Source organism: Falco naumanni, chromosome 5 (genome assembly GCF_017639655.2).
Source record: "Falco naumanni isolate bFalNau1 chromosome 5, bFalNau1.pat, whole genome shotgun sequence".
NCBI classification, from domain to species: Eukaryota; Metazoa; Chordata; class Aves; order Falconiformes; family Falconidae; genus Falco; species Falco naumanni.
Window position 1 is genome coordinate 63,886,800 of NC_054058.1, and position 17,584 is coordinate 63,904,383.

General features: G+C 40.9%; 1 protein-coding gene and 1 long non-coding RNA gene across 5 annotated transcripts; one reads left to right on the forward strand and one right to left on the reverse strand.

Moving 5' to 3' along the window:
- Nucleotides 1–1,591: 1,591 nt before the first annotated feature.
- Nucleotides 1,592–15,548, forward strand: RBM17 (RNA binding motif protein 17). Of its 4 annotated transcripts, none has more exons than XM_040595604.1 (12): nucleotides 1,592–1,662; nucleotides 3,408–3,548; nucleotides 5,050–5,166; nucleotides 6,081–6,247; nucleotides 8,157–8,254; nucleotides 9,242–9,298; nucleotides 11,214–11,355; nucleotides 13,327–13,478; nucleotides 14,173–14,249; nucleotides 14,611–14,709; nucleotides 15,052–15,124; nucleotides 15,270–15,548. In XM_040595604.1, the coding sequence occupies exons 2-12, from the start codon at nucleotides 3,426–3,428 to the stop codon at nucleotides 15,371–15,373; spliced, it is 1,209 nt and encodes a 402-aa protein (XP_040451538.1). In that variant the 5' UTR covers nucleotides 1,592–1,662; nucleotides 3,408–3,425; the 3' UTR covers nucleotides 15,374–15,548. The 4 variants fall into 4 exon arrangements, with proteins under 4 accessions (XP_040451538.1, XP_040451540.1, XP_040451537.1 ...); XM_040595606.1 differs by having other exon boundaries at nucleotides 8,160–8,254; XM_040595603.1 differs by having other exon boundaries at nucleotides 1,649–1,706.
- LOC121088928 lies at nucleotides 4,375–11,207 on the reverse strand. Its single transcript, XR_005828076.1, has 3 exons — nucleotides 10,623–11,207; nucleotides 4,986–4,991; nucleotides 4,375–4,386 (listed from the first exon to the last, which is right to left on the reverse strand). It is a non-coding gene; the product is annotated as an uncharacterized LOC121088928 (long non-coding RNA).
- Nucleotides 15,549–17,584: the final 2,036 nt, after the last annotated feature.

Below are 17,584 nucleotides of genomic sequence, written 5' to 3' on the forward strand. Positions count from 1 at the left end.
GAGTGCAGAACTAATATGGGGTTTGGTATTGCTGTTGCCACTGGGATTTGAAGCGGCTTTCTTCATGTGAGCTATGTAAAGCATCTGATAGTGTTTGCTATTTGGTGTTAAACCATCCTGGCAAAATATATTTTACTTTCTGTTTAATGTTTGTCTCTACTCCTGTGTGTTCTTGTTTCAGCTGGGATCAAGTTAATTTTCTTAATAGCTGGTGTGGGGCTGTGTTTTGGATTTGGTGTGAGAACGATGTTGATAACACACTGGTGATTTAGTTGTTGCTGGGTAATGTTTATACTAAGTCAAGGACTTTTCAGCTTCCAAAGGGCTGGAAGGGCACAAGGAGTTGTGAGGAGACACAGCCAGGACAGCTGACCCAAATTGGCCAAAGGGATATTCCATAACATAGGACATCATGCACAGCATATATAAACTGGAGGCAGAAGAAGGAAGGAGGAGATGTTTGGTGTTACGGCATTTGTCTTCTCAGGTCACCACCACACGTGATGGAATCCTGCTGTCCTGGGGATGGCTGAACACCGGCCTCTCCATGGAAAGTGGTGAACAAATTCCTTGTTTGGCTTTGCTTGCATGCCCAGCTTTTGCTTTAGCTGTTAAACTGTCTTTATCTCAAGCCACAAGTTCTCTCACTTTTACCCTCCTGATTCTCTCCCCCACTCCACTGGGGAGGAGCGAGTGAGCAGCTGCGTGGGGCTGAGGTTAAACCCTGCCACCATGGTTCCATGCACCTTGTTTAACAGGGTTGTTGCAGGGATCATTAGAGACCGGCCAACCTTCACATGCAGCCCATGAGATGTATGACCCCACCTCATTCAGCTCAACCGGGAACTTTTTCCGAGTGGGTTTGGGACATACCACCACAGCACAGGACTCAAAACCCCGGGGCTACCCTGACTGCAGGGGACCCCTGACCTGGCCCAGCGCCGCAGTCTCACCCTGTTGCACATCAGGGGCTGGATTCCCGGCGTGAGGAAGGAAACAAAGCTCAGAGCACCTATTACACTGCACGTGCATCATGAAAACTGAAAGAAATTTGGGCTCCTTTGGGACTGAGGGAGCCAGCAGCCCAGATTTCAGACCCATGATGAAAAATGGGGTGTGCAACCGGCTATCACCCTTCTGCCTTTGCAAAATTCACCCCTGCGCCCCACTCTGCTGCACCCTGCCCTGCCCTGCCTGCCCGACCAATGTGCTACGGACTCGCCAGGGTGCGGGAGGCCGGGCTGCGGGCAGCCAGGCCCAGGCCCGGAACGCCAGGCCGCTGAGGAGGCTCGCTGCGGGCCTGGCACCCTCACCAGCGCTGCAAGTGCAGAGGAAGGTCTGCAATCCGAACGCCTCCTCCATTCTCTCTTGTAACGGATCACAGCGCCTCATCCCAGCCCGCAGCTCCCTGCGAAGGGCGGGGGCTTCCCTCCCAGTGCCTTACTGGTGCGCACTGGGCGGAGCGGGAGGGAGGCGGGGGCAGAGCCGTGCTGCCGGCCGCCCGACGCCAGGGGGCGCTAAAGCGGCGACGCTGCCGCAGCGTGCTCGGCGCCCATTGGCCGAGCCAGGCGCGCGGGCGGCAGTGCGCAGGCGCGGCCGCGCCCAGGGGTTGCGCTTCCCGGCTGCCTCAGCGGCCGGCTCATGGCGGCGGCGCCGTGACGGGTGAGCGGCGAGCGGCGGGCCCCGGCCGGCCCTGTCTGCCCGGGGAGGCCGCACCGGGCTCCGAGGGGCGGGGGCGGGGGAAGCAGGCAGGGGGGAGCGGGGGGCCGGCGGCTGTCCCCTCTCAGCGGCCTCGGCCGTGCGGCTGCCCCCCTCGGAGGGGTCTAGGCGGGTGCGGGGGGGGGTGTCGGTCAGGGCCCCTCAGTCCCGGCTGCGTCCCAGGTCGCGGGCCCCGCCGACCGCGTGGGGACGGGGATAGCAGCCCACGCTTGCTGCCGGTGCGGTGACAGGCCCTTTGCTCTGCTCCCTTCAGCCCCCCGGCTGTGGTGCGCCCCGGCCCCTGTCGGCGCTGGGCACAAAGTCCCTTTCCCGCCATGGCAGCAGCCTCCCCTCATCCATACGCGTAGTATAACGTACCCCAAGTGCATCGTGTCTCCCTCAGGATAGCAGCACTCCTGCTGCGTAAACTTCACTGCCCTGTGGCAAGTGGGATTTCTTGTAGTGCCCTGTCCTCATCCTGTTCCCGTATGCACTATAATGTTCTCCTATATGTTTCACTCCCTATTGCCTATATGTTTAATAATGTCTAATGAGTGTAACCACCTCCGTTTTCCTGTGGTGAACTCTCTTCTGCTGAGCCTCAGTTGTCCATATTCCCCTTCAGGTTTAATTGTTGCATTTTTTAAAAAAAAATTTTGCTGAGCTTGCCACCTTTTGGAGTTGTAATACAGTTGTTCTCTGCTGCATCTGAGACTTTTTCCACAGGTTTAAATGTGTGTAAGTTATATCTGTAGCAAGACTCATTTCCTGTATGTTGAATATGTTGGGCAGGTTCCCTCAAATATATGTATGTATCTGTCAGATCTGTGGGATCAAAATCTTGCTGATGAGTCTGTAAGATTTCACTGCAGACTGTTAATCAGTCGTGTTTGAGCCTGCAGTAGGTTAAGCAGTTACAGTTTTTGGGTGAAAATACTGTAATTCAAGGCTATCAGAATCTAAATAATGAGCTCACGGCTTGTTCCACTGGTGATTGAGCTCTCATTGCATTCAAATTTTGTTTTCTTCTGTTCAGGTCAGATGCAATATCAAAGTGATGCATTTCATGTCATGTTACTGAGGTTGTTACCTAGCTAACTTTGTATGTATGTGTGTGTTGCATGTACATGCGTATATAAGTTCTGTGTATTTGTATTTTAAATATTGTGGAAATTGTTACTTAATAATACTCTGGCAAGTTTATTTACTCTAAGAAGGCTATTCCTTTACAGTGATGCAAAAAATAGGAAGATGTAATAAGATGACTGGAATGTTGACATGTTTGTGTGGATAGTTTTTAAGCTCAGAAGAGACAACAATTCCTTTGTGTTTGATTCAGAAATTTTGAGGCTTGTGTGATACATAACATTGAATTTCTTTGTGAACCTCAAAATACCAGTGTGGATTAAGCGTAACCTCTTCAAAGCATGAAGTGATTGATATCTAATGCTACAGACATAATTTTAAGAACTTTCCAGCACTTGTTGACACTTGAACAGTATTCATCACCTTTCAAAAGTCCCTTTTATACAGCCTTACTCTAGTTATGTGTATCTGTTACTAGCCAGAAAAACATTTTTACTTTGAATTTTCTCTGACTTTGAAAAAAAGCTGTATAAAAATATGGTGTAGTAACGTATGCAGACTAGTAGCAAACAAGCCCTGAACATAGATTTGTTATGTCATGGATTTTTCCTTTTGTCTTTCAGTTTTAAATTGAAGAGAAAATGTCACTTTACGACGACCTGGGAGTTGAAACCAGCGATTCTAAAACAGAAGGCTGGTCCAAAAATTTCAAACTACTACAGTCTCAACTGCAGGTGAAGAAAGCAGCTCTCACACAAGCAAAGGTACAGTCCCTTTCTATTTTTGCTTTCTATTGTTCAAACTTATTTTGTGTTCAGAGCGTTGAGGAAAGCTTGTGACCTTTTAGAATACCAATTTGGGGGAATTTTGCTGGTATTTGTCTATGACTTTGTAGCGAGGAACCTAGCAAAACTGAGGGTGGGGATAAGGGCAAGGTGCGTGTTTCTTGTAGTCTGTTAGAGGGAGCGTCAGGTCTTTTAAGTAGCAGAATTAAAAGCTGATCTTCACACGTAACTTTAAAGAGAATGGGATTAAGCTTTTCTTCTTTTTTTCTGTTTTGTTTTGTTGGGGTTTTTTGTGTAAGTAAGGGTCATACATACTATAATAGTTGGCAGTACCAGCTGTTGGTCATTTTGGGCATTTTGCATCAGTTGTTATTTACATGTTTGCATTGTTTTATGCTTGCTATTTAAAAGGCTTTTGGTGCTAAAGTACAAATTGTTGTGCATTAGAAATTTTTGCAGAAAGTATTTCCAGTATATATAAAGGGAGGAGTAGTGCAGGCTGATTCTTTGAGCTTAAACTGTGACAGAGCCATTTTCTCTTTTCATTGCTACAGAATTTCACCCTTTTTCTTTAAGCAGTGTTGATATTTTGGTTCAAGCAGGATACGTGTTCTTTGTGGGTGGTGTGTAGGTTCTACAGTGAGACTACTTAATTAAAAAAGTAGTAGTAGCATAGATACTGAATACTTCAGTAGACACAGCATTTTTTCACTGGAATTACTCCTGATTTATGCTGCTAAAATTGAGGGCAGGATTTAGTGGATAATTGGAACAACCTTCATAAATGAAAGTAACTGACTACTGTCTTAGATATATTCTGTCTATGTAACTGATAGGCAGTGTATGCATAGACCAATAGAAGAATACAATAGGATTAGAAAACTCAAGAGTTCAGAATAGATTAGTGTATTTTATCACTTGATAAAATATGAAGACCAGTAGATCTTTGGGATAAGTCTGAGCCCCTTTTTTAAAAAAAAAAACCTGCTCAGTTCATACTCATCTGAAGAGATCATCTGCATTTTTAATATGTTTCTGGTCCTAATCCTAACTTACCACAATTTGTTCTAGTGCTGCATGCACAAACAAAGTCTGATCTCACTTGCTTAAAAAGAGGAAGGTAGGCACTGGTTTCACTGAAACGTTCTTTGAAATACCACATCAGATATGTTTTTGGGTAGCAGCTCTTTAACCATAGTTGCTAAGCATCTGTCTTGGAACCAAGTGGCTTTTGCCACCACTAAATCGTGACATAAACTTGATTATCCACATCAAGGTTCATTAGAAATGTTAAGAATTGTTGTGTGTTGATAAACCGAAGGGTAATGATATATTGAGCTTTGCACAGTGAAGAATTTGATACAGTGGTTTTCATCCTTTAAAAAAAAAGAGGCACCAGCTGCAAGTATATAAAACAATCTGCTTTTTAGGAAACTTTTGTTACCTTCTTTAGACATTTTGTGTTTTGGTGATTTTTCAGAGTCAGAGAACAAAACAAACAACAGTCCTTGCTCCAGTGATTGACCTGAAACGAGGGAGCTCTTCTGATGAGAGACAGATTGTGGACACACCACCTCATGTAGCAGCTGGGTTAAAGGTAAAACCAAGGCAGCTATGAAGTCCAGCTCTTTACAGATGTTTTGGAATTGGAATTCTTTGACTGTAGCCTGTTTGGTGGTTTTTTCCTCATCTTTCCTAGTGGTCAGAGAAGTGATCATTTTCTGAAATTGATTTCCTCTGCTTAGAGGTTCTTTAATTAATGAATGTTTCAACTTTATACAGGCTTCCATGTGATACAACATGGAATTACCAAGGCTAATGTGCAGTTAAAATAAAACAGTCTTCCTAGCATGTTTCTCCTGGACAGTTTCAAAGTATTTTGCAAGACAGCAGTTTGGTCAGGCAAATAATGAATGTAATTGTCATCACACCACTGTTGGAACTGGACCTGTATAACAAAAGTAAAAGAAAAGCCACTAACCTTTTAAAATTGATTTCTCATTGTAAGGAATAAAAAGAAACTTTCTCCCTGAAACTTTTCCAGAGGTAATGGTTCTGAAATAGTTCTTTCACATGAGAGAAGAGTATGTGTACCTCTGTTGGTATTCTATTAATAGCAGATGTTGAAAAAGACTGCTGAGATTGTGTGGGAGAACACCTTGCAGATGGTTGCAACAGCAATGTGCCATAATAGTTCTAATAATGATTTCATGGGTTTTGAAAAGTTCTTGTGCCTGCTGATTTGTTACTTTGTATTTGGCAGAGGAGTGGGTGGAAGGGATGCTTTCTTCCTGGAAAAATTGGATATAGTGAGAGACTGGGTGAAATACTAGTTTTAAGTAAAGCAAAGATTTCTTCTGGCACCAGTGTGATTAGGATATTACCTGCCATTAGAGAAGTCAGGAACTGAGATTTGTGTTCTTGAGAGTGAGAAGGAAGTGTTAAATTCTTGGTTTCCAACTGGATGGTGTTTTCAAATCTCAGCTGAAAAAACTCCTTATTCTTTTTTAGGATCCTGTACCTAGTGGTTTCTCTGCAGGAGATGTGTTGATTCCTTTGGCAGATGAGTATGATCCCATGTTCCCAAATGACTATGAAAAAGTGGTAAAACGTCAAAGAGAGGAACGACAGAGGCAGCGTGAGCTGGAGAGGCAAAAGGAGATTGAAGAAAGAGAAAAGTAAGGCTTTCATTTAAAGTCATGGTGTAATGACAATTATATGGAGAATGGGCACATCAGTTTTAGTTTTATTCCTCTAAACAGTTTCAGTGAAACCCTTAAAGGTTTTGTGAGGAATACTGTATGCTTCTATAGAAACAAGTGCAGTGTTTTAATGCTCTTGCTAGATTACTTAACAGTGCAAAATTTACAAGATTTATCATGTTTACAGCCTCTTTGGCTGAAATACATGGGTCAAAGTTTTCTATGTGTGCTTTATTTCAATAGTAGCAGCAATGTTTGGGTACTTCATGCATCGTTATCAGACTTCGATCATGCAAGTATTTTAGAGTATTTCTTGTCAGTATAATTGACGACAAATACTTTTCAACACTCAGTGATAAACCATCCTTTCTGCTTTTAAATACTACAAACTGATACATGAATGCATTCAGGTTTTAAAGATGTAGCTAGTACAGCGTTTGAGAGGCATAGTTGCATTTTCTTTTTTGGTATTCTGCATTCAGTTTAAGTAAGTTAATTGTGTATTTATTACTCTTTTGTCTCTGGACAAAAGAAAATATGACTTACTTTTAATTACCTTAATGCTCTTTCCCTGGAGTAAGAGGTCTCTTTAATCATATTAAAGAAATTGAATGCAGATTCAGTGTCGTGTTGAAGTAGGTGGTAAAATGTCTGCTAGGCAGGCAGTAAGATTAATTTGCTTATTTTAAATGAAATTAAAAAGCCATCTTTGTTATGGTATAAATCACGTAAAGTCTGTGGAATTACAAGAGGGGTGTTCCGTTGCTCTGTTTAGATTGTGGAAACTGTGGAGTTTTCTGTCTTCTCCCAGTTATATCTTCATTGTTCTGGTGGAGGAGGAATGCCTGAGGCACTGTCATACTAGCATGCAAGATCTCAGAAATCTGGGCTGTCATTTCCACAGCTTCAGTGCTGATTGCTATTTAGTCATGCTTGTACTTGTGTGTGGGCCAGGAGGGTAGTCTTTACATAGGACGTTAGAGAGAGGAAGTGAAAAATACATTATGCATTCTGATTTAAGGTTGGGGAAACAATCTCGGCCAAACCTGCATCACATGTATGCTTTGTGATAAGCGGGGTGTTTGAACAGAGTGTGCATTTGTTTTAAATTTGCAGTCTAGAGATTCAGAAACTTTGTCTGGTTCCATAGCAGTGCTGTTCTTAGCATCCTGTAGCACAGTTTTGATGGCTGTGCTGGGAATGAGATCTGATTTATGCCCCAAGCTGTGCTCTTAATTTTGGGGGAAAAATACTTTTCCTTTTTTAAGGTATTAAAATGAGTAGTCTCATGATCACAGTAAGTAACAGTTGAAGGGCCAACAATTCTTGAAGCATTTCCCACCTAATGTTAAAAGTTTTAATAGGCTTGCCTGAATATTATTTTAATTGCCAAGCTAGCTTCTTAGTACTCTGATGTTTAAGCATGCTGACTTACTGGGTTTTTTAATTGACTGAGTAAGTGATATTGCTCTGAATTGCCTGTGATAGGGAATTTAAAAGAGATTCTGTTCAAAGCAGGGTGATTAATTAATGTGTCTGTTACCTTGCTTTCTGTTCCATCCAACACCTCTTCCATTGTAGTCATTCAGTCACAGTAGTCAGTTTGGACTATATTTATTCAGACCATTCCTCATTTCCATATGTTCTTGGCTGACTTGCAAGTGGAAAGTGATCTTCCTTCGGATCTATCTTACATTTCACAAAAAATACTCTGAGGATAAAAGCAAAGAAATAAAAACCAGATATGTTTACTTACACCTTTATGGAAAACATTATAAAGTGCCTATTAGAGTGTAGCAGTGTATTTCACACTCCAAAGGTGGTGCCACAAATTAAAGCAGAAAGTTAATTTTGTTTTCTTATCCTAACTTACTGTGCCTCCTAGAAGACGTAAAGACAGACATGAGGCCAGTGGGTTTTCAAGAAGGCCAGATCCAGATTCTGATGAAGATGAAGATTATGAAAGGGAGAGACGAAAAAGAAGTAAGAGATCTGTTTGTTTTTGGTGGGGAAAAAGGAGAAAAATGTGGGGTGGGGGGAAATCACAATCCTGTTTCTATTTCATGGATTCTGTGTTTCTCTGTCCTCAGCAGAATAGTGTTATTTCTAAGCCTTTAGAATAAACCTAGCATTTTACTACACCGTAACTGTTGTAATGCAGAAAACTGTTCTTTCCTTGAGGGCAGATGGCAGCTAAATCATTTGTGGAAAGACCTCTTTTTACATAAGTTTGTAGATACCTGTTTTAAGTTTCTGCGTGGTGTAGGTTCCAGAAAAGGGGTGAAGTGTGAGATAAAAATCAGGCTGTGAGAATCACTGTTTAGTTTTCACTGTTAAAGCTTAGCCTTCCTGCATTTGTTATTTGAATGTCCTTAGAATTAGTTGGGAGATGTGAATCTGGATGATGAGATAATGTCTTTTCATAAACAAAACTAAACTTTGTTCTCTTTCAGCAGCAAAGTTACAATAAATAATTTAGCTCTGTTGTTATTTAAAAAAAAAATTCTGACAGGGGACATTTGAAATACTTGCTCTGCCTTGGAAGTTTGGGACTACATTAGAATATTGCTCATTAAAATATGGAAGAGGCTTTGTACTTCACTGCTTTGAAAGTGTACATAATCTTGAACAGAATCTTTTCCTCATTTGGTTTGATTGAGCAGTTTGAGAACGGAAGGTTTGTTTCACTGTAATCTTGAATTCTGAAATCCTGTGAAATATGTTTATGATAGAAACAATATGTAGCACAGCATTGCAGTTTGATGATTTCTCCCTTAATGGGCTTTTCATCCATTTCTAGTCCACCACTGTTGAAACTTCTCAGCCTGCTGTCCTGTTATTTTTCAGTTGATAGAGATGTATTTAAGAATTGGCTGGTAAGGAGCCAGCAGCTGTGGTAAGGTTCATCGAAGCTGTATCGAGCAGCAGAACCTAATCATACAAATGTGTTGTCTTCCATTTTGCCCATAGGTATGGGAGGAGCTGCCATTGCACCACCCACTTCTCTTGTTGAGAAGGACAAAGAACGTAAGTATGCCAAAACCCTGTTCTCTAAAACCTAGCAGTGGTGTTTGTTTCTCACTCAACTTTCTATTCAGTTAACTCCTCCTGCTGTTCTTCCCATATGATTCTTTGTGGCAGAAAACTTTGTGCTAGTTCTTTGCTGATGGGGGAAGCTGTGGGGAAGCTGCAGTACTGCTGTGCCTCATGTCCCTGCTCGGAGGGGTTCTTTCTGTATGGCTAGAGAAGTGGTTTGCCAGACTGGCCTGTTACCATCACGTTCAGATACTCATCGCTGAAGTGAAAGAGCTGTCGCAGGCAGGTTTCTCTGGGTGAACTAGAAACCTCCACAGCACGGAGAGGGAATTTTCCTATTACCTTTTGCTTTAGAAGGTACTTTATAAAGATCTTTTCTGAAGGGATCTCGCGCTACAGACAGAATTTTCTAGGTTTTTGAGGGATGGTACTTGCTTAAGAGGCGTGTGTGTAGTAGGGCTTCCTGCAGTGAAGGTAGCTTGTAGACTGTCCACTAGATGGCACAATTTTGCCATCAGACCAAAACTGTTCCCTTTTTTTTTTGCATGTCTAATTGTCTTACATTTTTAAATTAATGAAGAGTATGTTGTATATTTAAAAAAATAATAAGAAAAAAGAATCACACACAAATTTTTCTTTAGGAGTCCTGATTTTATTTATGAAAATATTAACATAAAAACAAAAGTAAAGCTAGGCAGAGTAAGTGAATGATATAATAGTGAAAGCATTTGAAGTGTGTAAACATTGAAAACAGAAGGAGATTGTTTTGAGTAAATAAGAGTAACTGAGCAGTGTCAAGACAAAGTAAATATAGGCTGGATATGGTAGAAATATCCTGAGGGGGAAGCTTTCAAAATGTGACTTGATCTCACAAGGAAACCTTTGTACAGCTTGTTATTTGATGCTCAAAGCTGGACTGGAAAAACCTGAGAAAACATTGCTGTAGCAGAAGTTCCATAGTCCAGTCCATCTGCTGCTTAAATAGGCATTTTATTTTCCTCGTACAACTTCCTCAAACTTCACATCTGACGCTTTATTTGGTAAGATAGAAGTTCTAGTTCACAAGAAAATAATCTGAAATAAAGTCAGTCTGAATGTCCCTAAGTACATTCAAAAGTGTTCTGCATATTCCCTGTAGTGTTCTGTAGGTGAGGTTTTTTTACATTTGGCCGTTTGACTTGTCAGTGGAAGGTAGTTTCAAGATCGAATCAGTATGATTGAGATACCTGTGTTCAGGGATGTATGTGTTCCCATCCCCCAGGAAAAGCTGCAGTTCAGAAATTGTCAGCGAGATCCCTTAAGATTGTGTAAATACTTTGATATATTTATATATTTACTTTGATATAAATGCTTTGAGTTGCATTCATTCTTTTTGATAGACTGATACCTCTTTTGTGTAAACATACAGTGTACTTTTCTTTACAGTCCTCAGGCCCCAAGCTGTGTGCATTGATGCGTTTTTGTCTTAATTCTGTTCCTGATGAATGGGGCTATTAAGTTTGCTTGCTCTCTGTCTGGATAAACTCATTGTAATGCAGGTGGCCTCTTAATATTTCTTTTCTCCATTTGATAAGAGGTTAATAAATGCATTGTAGACCAATGGATACAAACTTGTTCTGTATGCAACAAGGAAAATCCAGAATAACTCAGATCTGGTTTCTGAGGGAGAGCGGTAAGGGGATGTTAAAGCAGCCTGTGCAAAGGTAACATTCTTCTGATTTGGATTTATGTGGAAGAAGTTTTTTTGTAGTTTTTTTACTATTAAAGCAGAAAAAAGTACAACTTGCAGATGAAGAGTTGTCTCTAAATGAGTTAGATTGAATGTATAGTACTCCAGTGTTCATAACAAATAGATAGTTAGTGCAAAGTATTTTATTGAACCAGCCAATGTCTCTGTTTTCTTCAGCTGTAGCATCATTTCCATTTGAAGAGGAGTCGAGACCTCGGGCACCATCTTCCAAAGCAGCTATTCCTCCTCCAGTGTATGATGAGCCAGAAAGACCTCGTTCCCCCACAGGACCTAGCAACTCTTTCCTTGCTAACATGGGGTAAATGTTTGACTTCTGCACATTTTGTGGAAAAAGGCATTTGAAGGTGGTGGAAACCAGAAGTTAAAAGAGTTTGTCGGTAGGGAAGGCAGAACCCATTGCCTGTATGTGGTTAGCCTGAGTGCATATAGTCCTAACTGGCAGGATACAGAAAAAGTGGTGGATTTACTCCATCAAGAGAAATGCATTTGAAGTGATTGCATTCAAGGCTGTGTAAGTGAGTAATGAAGCCACACTCCAGTATAAAGCATTTATGTCTTGTACAAGCCAAGCTAATGTAGTGTACAGGAAAACACAGATGGCATGTTAATTCCTCTAGATTTCTTTTCCAGCTTTGTCTTAAATTTGCTATGTATCAGTGGGCAAATCATTTCAGCTCTGCTTTGTTTGTTCAAAAATTCAAAGCATATTTGCATGAATGTAGCAGCTGTGGCTGCAAATATGTCCATTTACTTTTCTGTCTTGGATTAGCATGCCCAACACAAGCGTGTAATACTTGTGTTACCACTGGGGCAACAAAGAGAAGTCAAATTTGTAGTTAAAAATAGCTTAGACATCTCATTTGCAGGGTGTAGTGGTTAGCTATGGTCTTCTTATCGATCACATTGGCTGTTTTGGGTATGCAGCTTCAGTGTGGTCGAAATTGTATCCAGGATGAACACAGACACAAAAATGTAGTGTATTATATTGTTACACTGCATTTCTATTTTGAAGACAATTTTTGATGCAATTTCTTTGATAGAAAAGCTTTTTTTTTTTCTCCATATGGTCCAGAAAAAGAATAACCAAAGTCAGTACTGTCGGACCAGTTTACGCATTGTTACTACCTCTCCTTAGCAATACCCCGGGACCTTCACTTCACTGAAGGAAGTGCTAAAAATATGACCTAACCTGCCTTGCTTTGACCACACAGTTAACTACTTTTCATTCTGTGACTTAGTTTTTTAACCTTTCAGCATTATGTAGCCAGACTTTTTGGCCTTTTTAATGTGCCTTTGTACATTTCATGGCGTACACTTAGAGAATAGCCATGTAGTCACTGATCCTGTATTTTCTGTGTAATCTCATGTGCCTGTTGATAAAATGGGGAGTGCCTAAGCACAGAATATATGCTGTGGTTTAAACTAGTATACCATGGCACAGTTTTTGTGTTTTGACCTATCTAGCTATGGTCTCCAAAGAAATGTCAACATGTGTAGGTATATTTTGATTCTGAATACTCATTCAGTGGGAATTTCAAAACCTGTCAGTGGAGGTGCTTTTTGTAAGGTACTTATTAAAAAAGGTACCTTTAAATAGCTTGAGAACTTTATTGCCACAACATTATTATGTTCTTGAAAATTCAGAAAGATGAGACATGTTTAAATTAATACTAAGGGTATCCAGATTTGTTACAGGAAGGGCTGTCAAAGCCATATACTCTGGAGCTTAGGCGAACTTGAAACTCATAGATAGTGGACTGTGATCTAATGTGGGAAGTAGATTGTTCCACATCCACCTTTTCTCTAAAGCTTTTGATACAAGCCACTGGCAGAGATAAGAAACTGGGCTGAATAAACCTTCTTCTAGTCTGATTTGTGATTTACTATCAGCACTCTGATCTAGTGAAAAATGTCGCTGTTCATGGCAGAGGGGTTGGACTAGATGATCTTTAAATGTCCCTTCCAACCCAAGCCATTCTATAGAGTGTATGATGCTGACCTGCACTGGAAGTTGGGTTGTATTTGTAAAAACATAAACGATTTTGTTTAGTCAACTTCTCTGACAACTCTTCTATCTGTAATTCAAGGGTAACACTTTCCATGGTGTGCTGTGAAATTGCAAGGTTGTAAAGGTGTGTAGAAGCTTTTGTGTTTTCAGTCTTTCCTTAATGACATTTTAGGAGGTAGAATATTTGAGCACTCAGGAGAAATGCAATGTTAATGTTTTGTGTAAGAAACCTTTAGTAACTGATGCTTTTTCTCTTTGCAGGGGGACAGTAGCTCATAAAATCATGCAGAAGTATGGTTTCAGAGAGGGCCAGGGGCTAGGCAAGCATGAACAGGGGCTGAGCACAGCATTGTCGGTAGAGAAAACAAGCAAGAGGGGCGGCAAGATCATTGTTGGTGATTCTACAGAGAAAGGTAATTCTGTCCTGCGCCAGTAAGTTTGTGAGAAATGGTCAGGGGAAAATAATAGGTCAGGCTCAGTGAAAGCTCCTGGATTTTTTTGTTTACTATCTGTCCTTGCAGAAAACACTGAATCAGAGTTGGAAGAATGATTTATACCCCTTCTTGTGGAAATTTTGCCTTTTTTTTTTTGTTTTTAAATGGTCCTCTTTTTTTTTTTTTTTTAAGCTTATGTTCGCCTTCCTACATAAGTTGCCCTTCTTTAGTGTTTGGAAGCCTTTTTTGGAGGGGCGATCCTGCTCTGTTCCTGCTGGCTTTTTCCCCATCACGTACTTCAGATATTGTTCTCATTTCCCTGCTGTTGTCTGATCTACAGACAACATCTAGACTTACTAGAACAGCACCTCTCCCTGAGCACAGGTGTTGGAAGTCAGGAGATCTGACTGATAGGATTCTGATTTATTTCCCTCAAGGAAATAGTATGTTGTCAGTGTTCTAGCTTAAATCACTTCTGCAGAATGTGAATTTTAAGCTTATTGTCTTGCCAAGTAGCTGTGAGTTCTGACTGTTCCTGATCAATATGAAACTACATTTTGTGGCTTTTATTCCATCATTTGATAACAGTAAGATTCTGATAAAAGCCCCCACATAAGGTTTAAATGAACTTTAATCTTAAATTATTCCATGACTCACTGTTCTATCTTCATAGCAGAAACGGGCAAGAAAGCAGATTCTAATCCATTGACTGAGATACTGAAATGCCCAACTAAAGTGGTCTTGCTAAGGGTAAGTTGGGAGTAAGAGAACATGTCTTCGTGTTTGCAGCATACGTGGCTGGTTGAAAAGTTTAAACCTGTGTTCCTGTTACAATGACTGTACAGCTCAGATGGTTCTGGGCCGTACCTACATGGTGCTTTGTGTTGTGGAGAAAATACGTGTCCTCCTGAGATACGGGTTCTGACTGTAAATCAGCACTGCTTTAGATTATACAGTCATCTTGTCTTGGTACTAGGGAACAGTCTTCTCCTGTGGCTTTTGACTGGTAAACAAGTATTCGTAGTCACAGTTGCATGCATCTGTGATTTGTCTATATAATCATCTGTACACACTACATCCAGTGAGTTGGGTTTATTCTTTTAACTTTCAGAACATGGTAGGTGCTGGGGAGGTGGATGAAGATCTAGAAGTTGAAACTAAAGAGGAATGTGAGAAATATGGCAAGGTTGGGAAATGTGTCATCTTTGAGGTAAGAGATAATGCGTCTCTCTTTTTGACTGCTCTGAAAGCAAACTGGGCACTTCTCCCTCAACAACGGGCTTGTTGCTGCCTAAGAGAAGGAACATAGATTAGAAGATCTTGCAGGGTCCTTTGCTGTGTTGTGATTCTGGATTTTCCATATCTGTAAGATATAAACTTTTAGCATCAGAAATGGGGCAGAAATTCTCTGGGTATTGTGCTTTCGGAACCGTCTTATTTTTTTTATTGTGTTCTCTTCACTACCTCTGTGAAGAGCAGCAATTTAAAACAGTATTCTGCTACTGTTCTAATTACTTCTGGGTTTGGGTTGGGTGGGTTTTTTTTGTTTCAGATTCCTGGTGCCCCTGATGATGAAGCTGTAAGAATATTTTTAGAGTTTGAACGGGTTGAATCTGCCATCAAAGGTAGGATATGGAATTGTGTCCTGTGAACCTCAGAGTTGACTTCTGTAGAGAGATGAAACAGTCTCACTGATCAGACTGTTTAGCTAAAGGAATGCCTATTTTACCGTATTGGTGCTTGCTGACCTGTTCTTGGTTTCAATTCCAGCTGTTGTGGATCTAAATGGGAGATACTTCGGAGGCAGAGTCGTGAAGGCTTGTTTCTACAACCTGGACAAGTTCAGAGTACTGGATCTGGCAGAGCAAGTTTGATTTTAAAAATCTAGCTCGAGGTGTCACTGTTTTGGCAATCAGGTTTTCAGCAGTAGGCTGGGAATAAAGGAGAAACGTAGCTTTCCTAGCAAACTGGAAACAAGCCTCATTGAATGGATTTTTCGCATTCGTTGTGACTTACATTTTTTTGTAATATAAAGCCCTTTGAAAGTAAGATTCACGTCTGTGTGTTTTTGAATTGCACAATTCTGCTTATTGCGCTGGGGATCCTGGTTTTTTTGAGCTTTCAGATGACTTTGTCCTTTTGAAAACCCACTGCTGAGATGATGCTTTGTCTGTATTCCTGCTTTCCTTGTTCTGGTGCTTCATCATGGACTCCCTGCACTGCATCCACAATAAGTGGGAAGCTCTGGAAAAGGACTATGTGCTATCATGCTTCTCTTCCCTGATGGCATCTCTCAGAGTTACAGCCATGCTTTTGTAAGTCCTCCGTGCCTGCACACCGGTGTGATTTGGGGTCGTTGGACAGTTGACAACTAGTTTATTCTCTCCTGACTCCAGGATAATGCTTTCTATGCCAGAATGGAGGCTGAAGTAACAAGGAATGAGTCTGTCTGTCTTCCCAAATCCAAAGAAAACACACGTTTAACCCAGGGAAATGGAAGGAGGAAAGAGTTTGAAATGCTTAGCCATTTGAAGCAGAGTGAGGGGACTGTTAGGAGCACTGTGCTGTCAGGCAGTCTATGCTAGAAATAGCCAGGGTTAACTGATTACAGGTCATTATTGAAATGCTATAGGTAGAACAGAAGGAAACTTGTTCTTCTATCTGGCCAACTATCATATTCTCACTTCCTCTAACGTCACACATATGTAACTAACTTTTGGTTAATTGATTCAAACCTGGCTTTTTCTCTGTATATATGTATTTCTGTATTTGAAGTCAAATAACATCAAGGTTAGGCTTGTTTTTTGAGAAGGAGGGCTACTGGAAGTTTTCAGAGTAGGAGGCGATAGAAGAAAATTCTCATAAAGTCTGAAGAGTTGACAAACTAAACTACTAAACACTACAACTCTTTTTTTTATTACTATTTTTTTAATCTCTAATCTGATGTAAAATAATACATGGCATTCTGCCTCTGATTTTGTATGCTTTTTGTTTGGGAACTGTGTGACAAAGTTGGCAAGAGGTGGCTATGCAATGATGGCAGTTGTCTCTGTGTGGCGTTGCACCTGGAATTGTGCAGGTATTAAAATGGAAGTGACCTCTGAGGGCACTTTAGCTGTTTGAAAGCTGATGCTGGATGTCTTTTTCTGGTTATACACATGTATTGGGGGGAGGGGGTATAGACCTGTAGTTGATCAACGCTGTGAATATCTCCAGTTATTGCCCTTTTATTAAGTTTTGGCTGCAGATCTATATGACAGACCCTTGGTCTTGTGTTTTGCTTATTTTGTCTGCTTGTGTTCCAACAACCTCTGTACAAACATTTGCCTGTAAAACAGAAAACAATTTTTAAAAAAATATTGTATTTTACCTGCTGTGTGTCAGCTTTCTTACTGTCCTCTCCTGTTGCACAAGGCCTTCCCACAGAGTCAGTCACTTCTACACCACGTGTGCTGCTGTTGGCAGTCGCTGTAACCCACCATTAGAAAAACCTCACTGCAGCAGAGGTGAAGAACCAGCCTGACTAATACTAAAACCACAGGACTTGGGGCAATAACAGGATCTAGATTGTTACCGGCTCTGCTGTTAGTTTTCTCTTTGACCTTGCGCAACACTTTAAGGCCTTTGCTACTATGTAGTAAAACGAAGAAATTAGCCTAATATGAATTAGCATAGATTTGCTTATAAGTCAAATAATCTGAGTGGCATGCTCTGGAAAGTTACAGTGGTAACAGTATTGAACTTAGCTTGAAATATGACTTGGCTTTAAACAACGTGATTTATTTATGGCTCTTATTTCAGCAAATACTTCTGTTCTGAGTGACTAGCTGTAACCATTTCCTGAGACACACAGATAATTTTTTTTTGTGTGTCATTTAACCAGCTATTCTGCTATTTTCTCTCTACCTGCTAATACCAGCTTCTGGGCTTTCAGTTTGAGTTGGAGGTTTTATATTTGCTGAGAATTGCTTTACTGAAAAATTTTGAACCATTTTGTTCTAAAAATCCTTATTATTGGCGAAGACTTACGAGTAAAGTTTACCACTGGAAATGTAGGGTAGAGGACTTGTTCATGTAGTGTGTTG

Coding starts and splice junctions, on each gene's coding strand:
- RBM17 (XM_040595604.1), top strand. CDS start 3,426: ATGTCACTTTACGACGACCTGGGAGTTGAAACCAGCGATTCTAAAACA. Junction 8,255..9,241: donor AAGGGAGAGACGAAAAAGAA/GTAAGAGATCTG, acceptor TTTTGCCCATAG/GTATGGGAGGAGCTGCCATT. Junction 14,250..14,610: donor CTAAAGTGGTCTTGCTAAGG/GTAAGTTGGGAG, acceptor TTTAACTTTCAG/AACATGGTAGGTGCTGGGGA.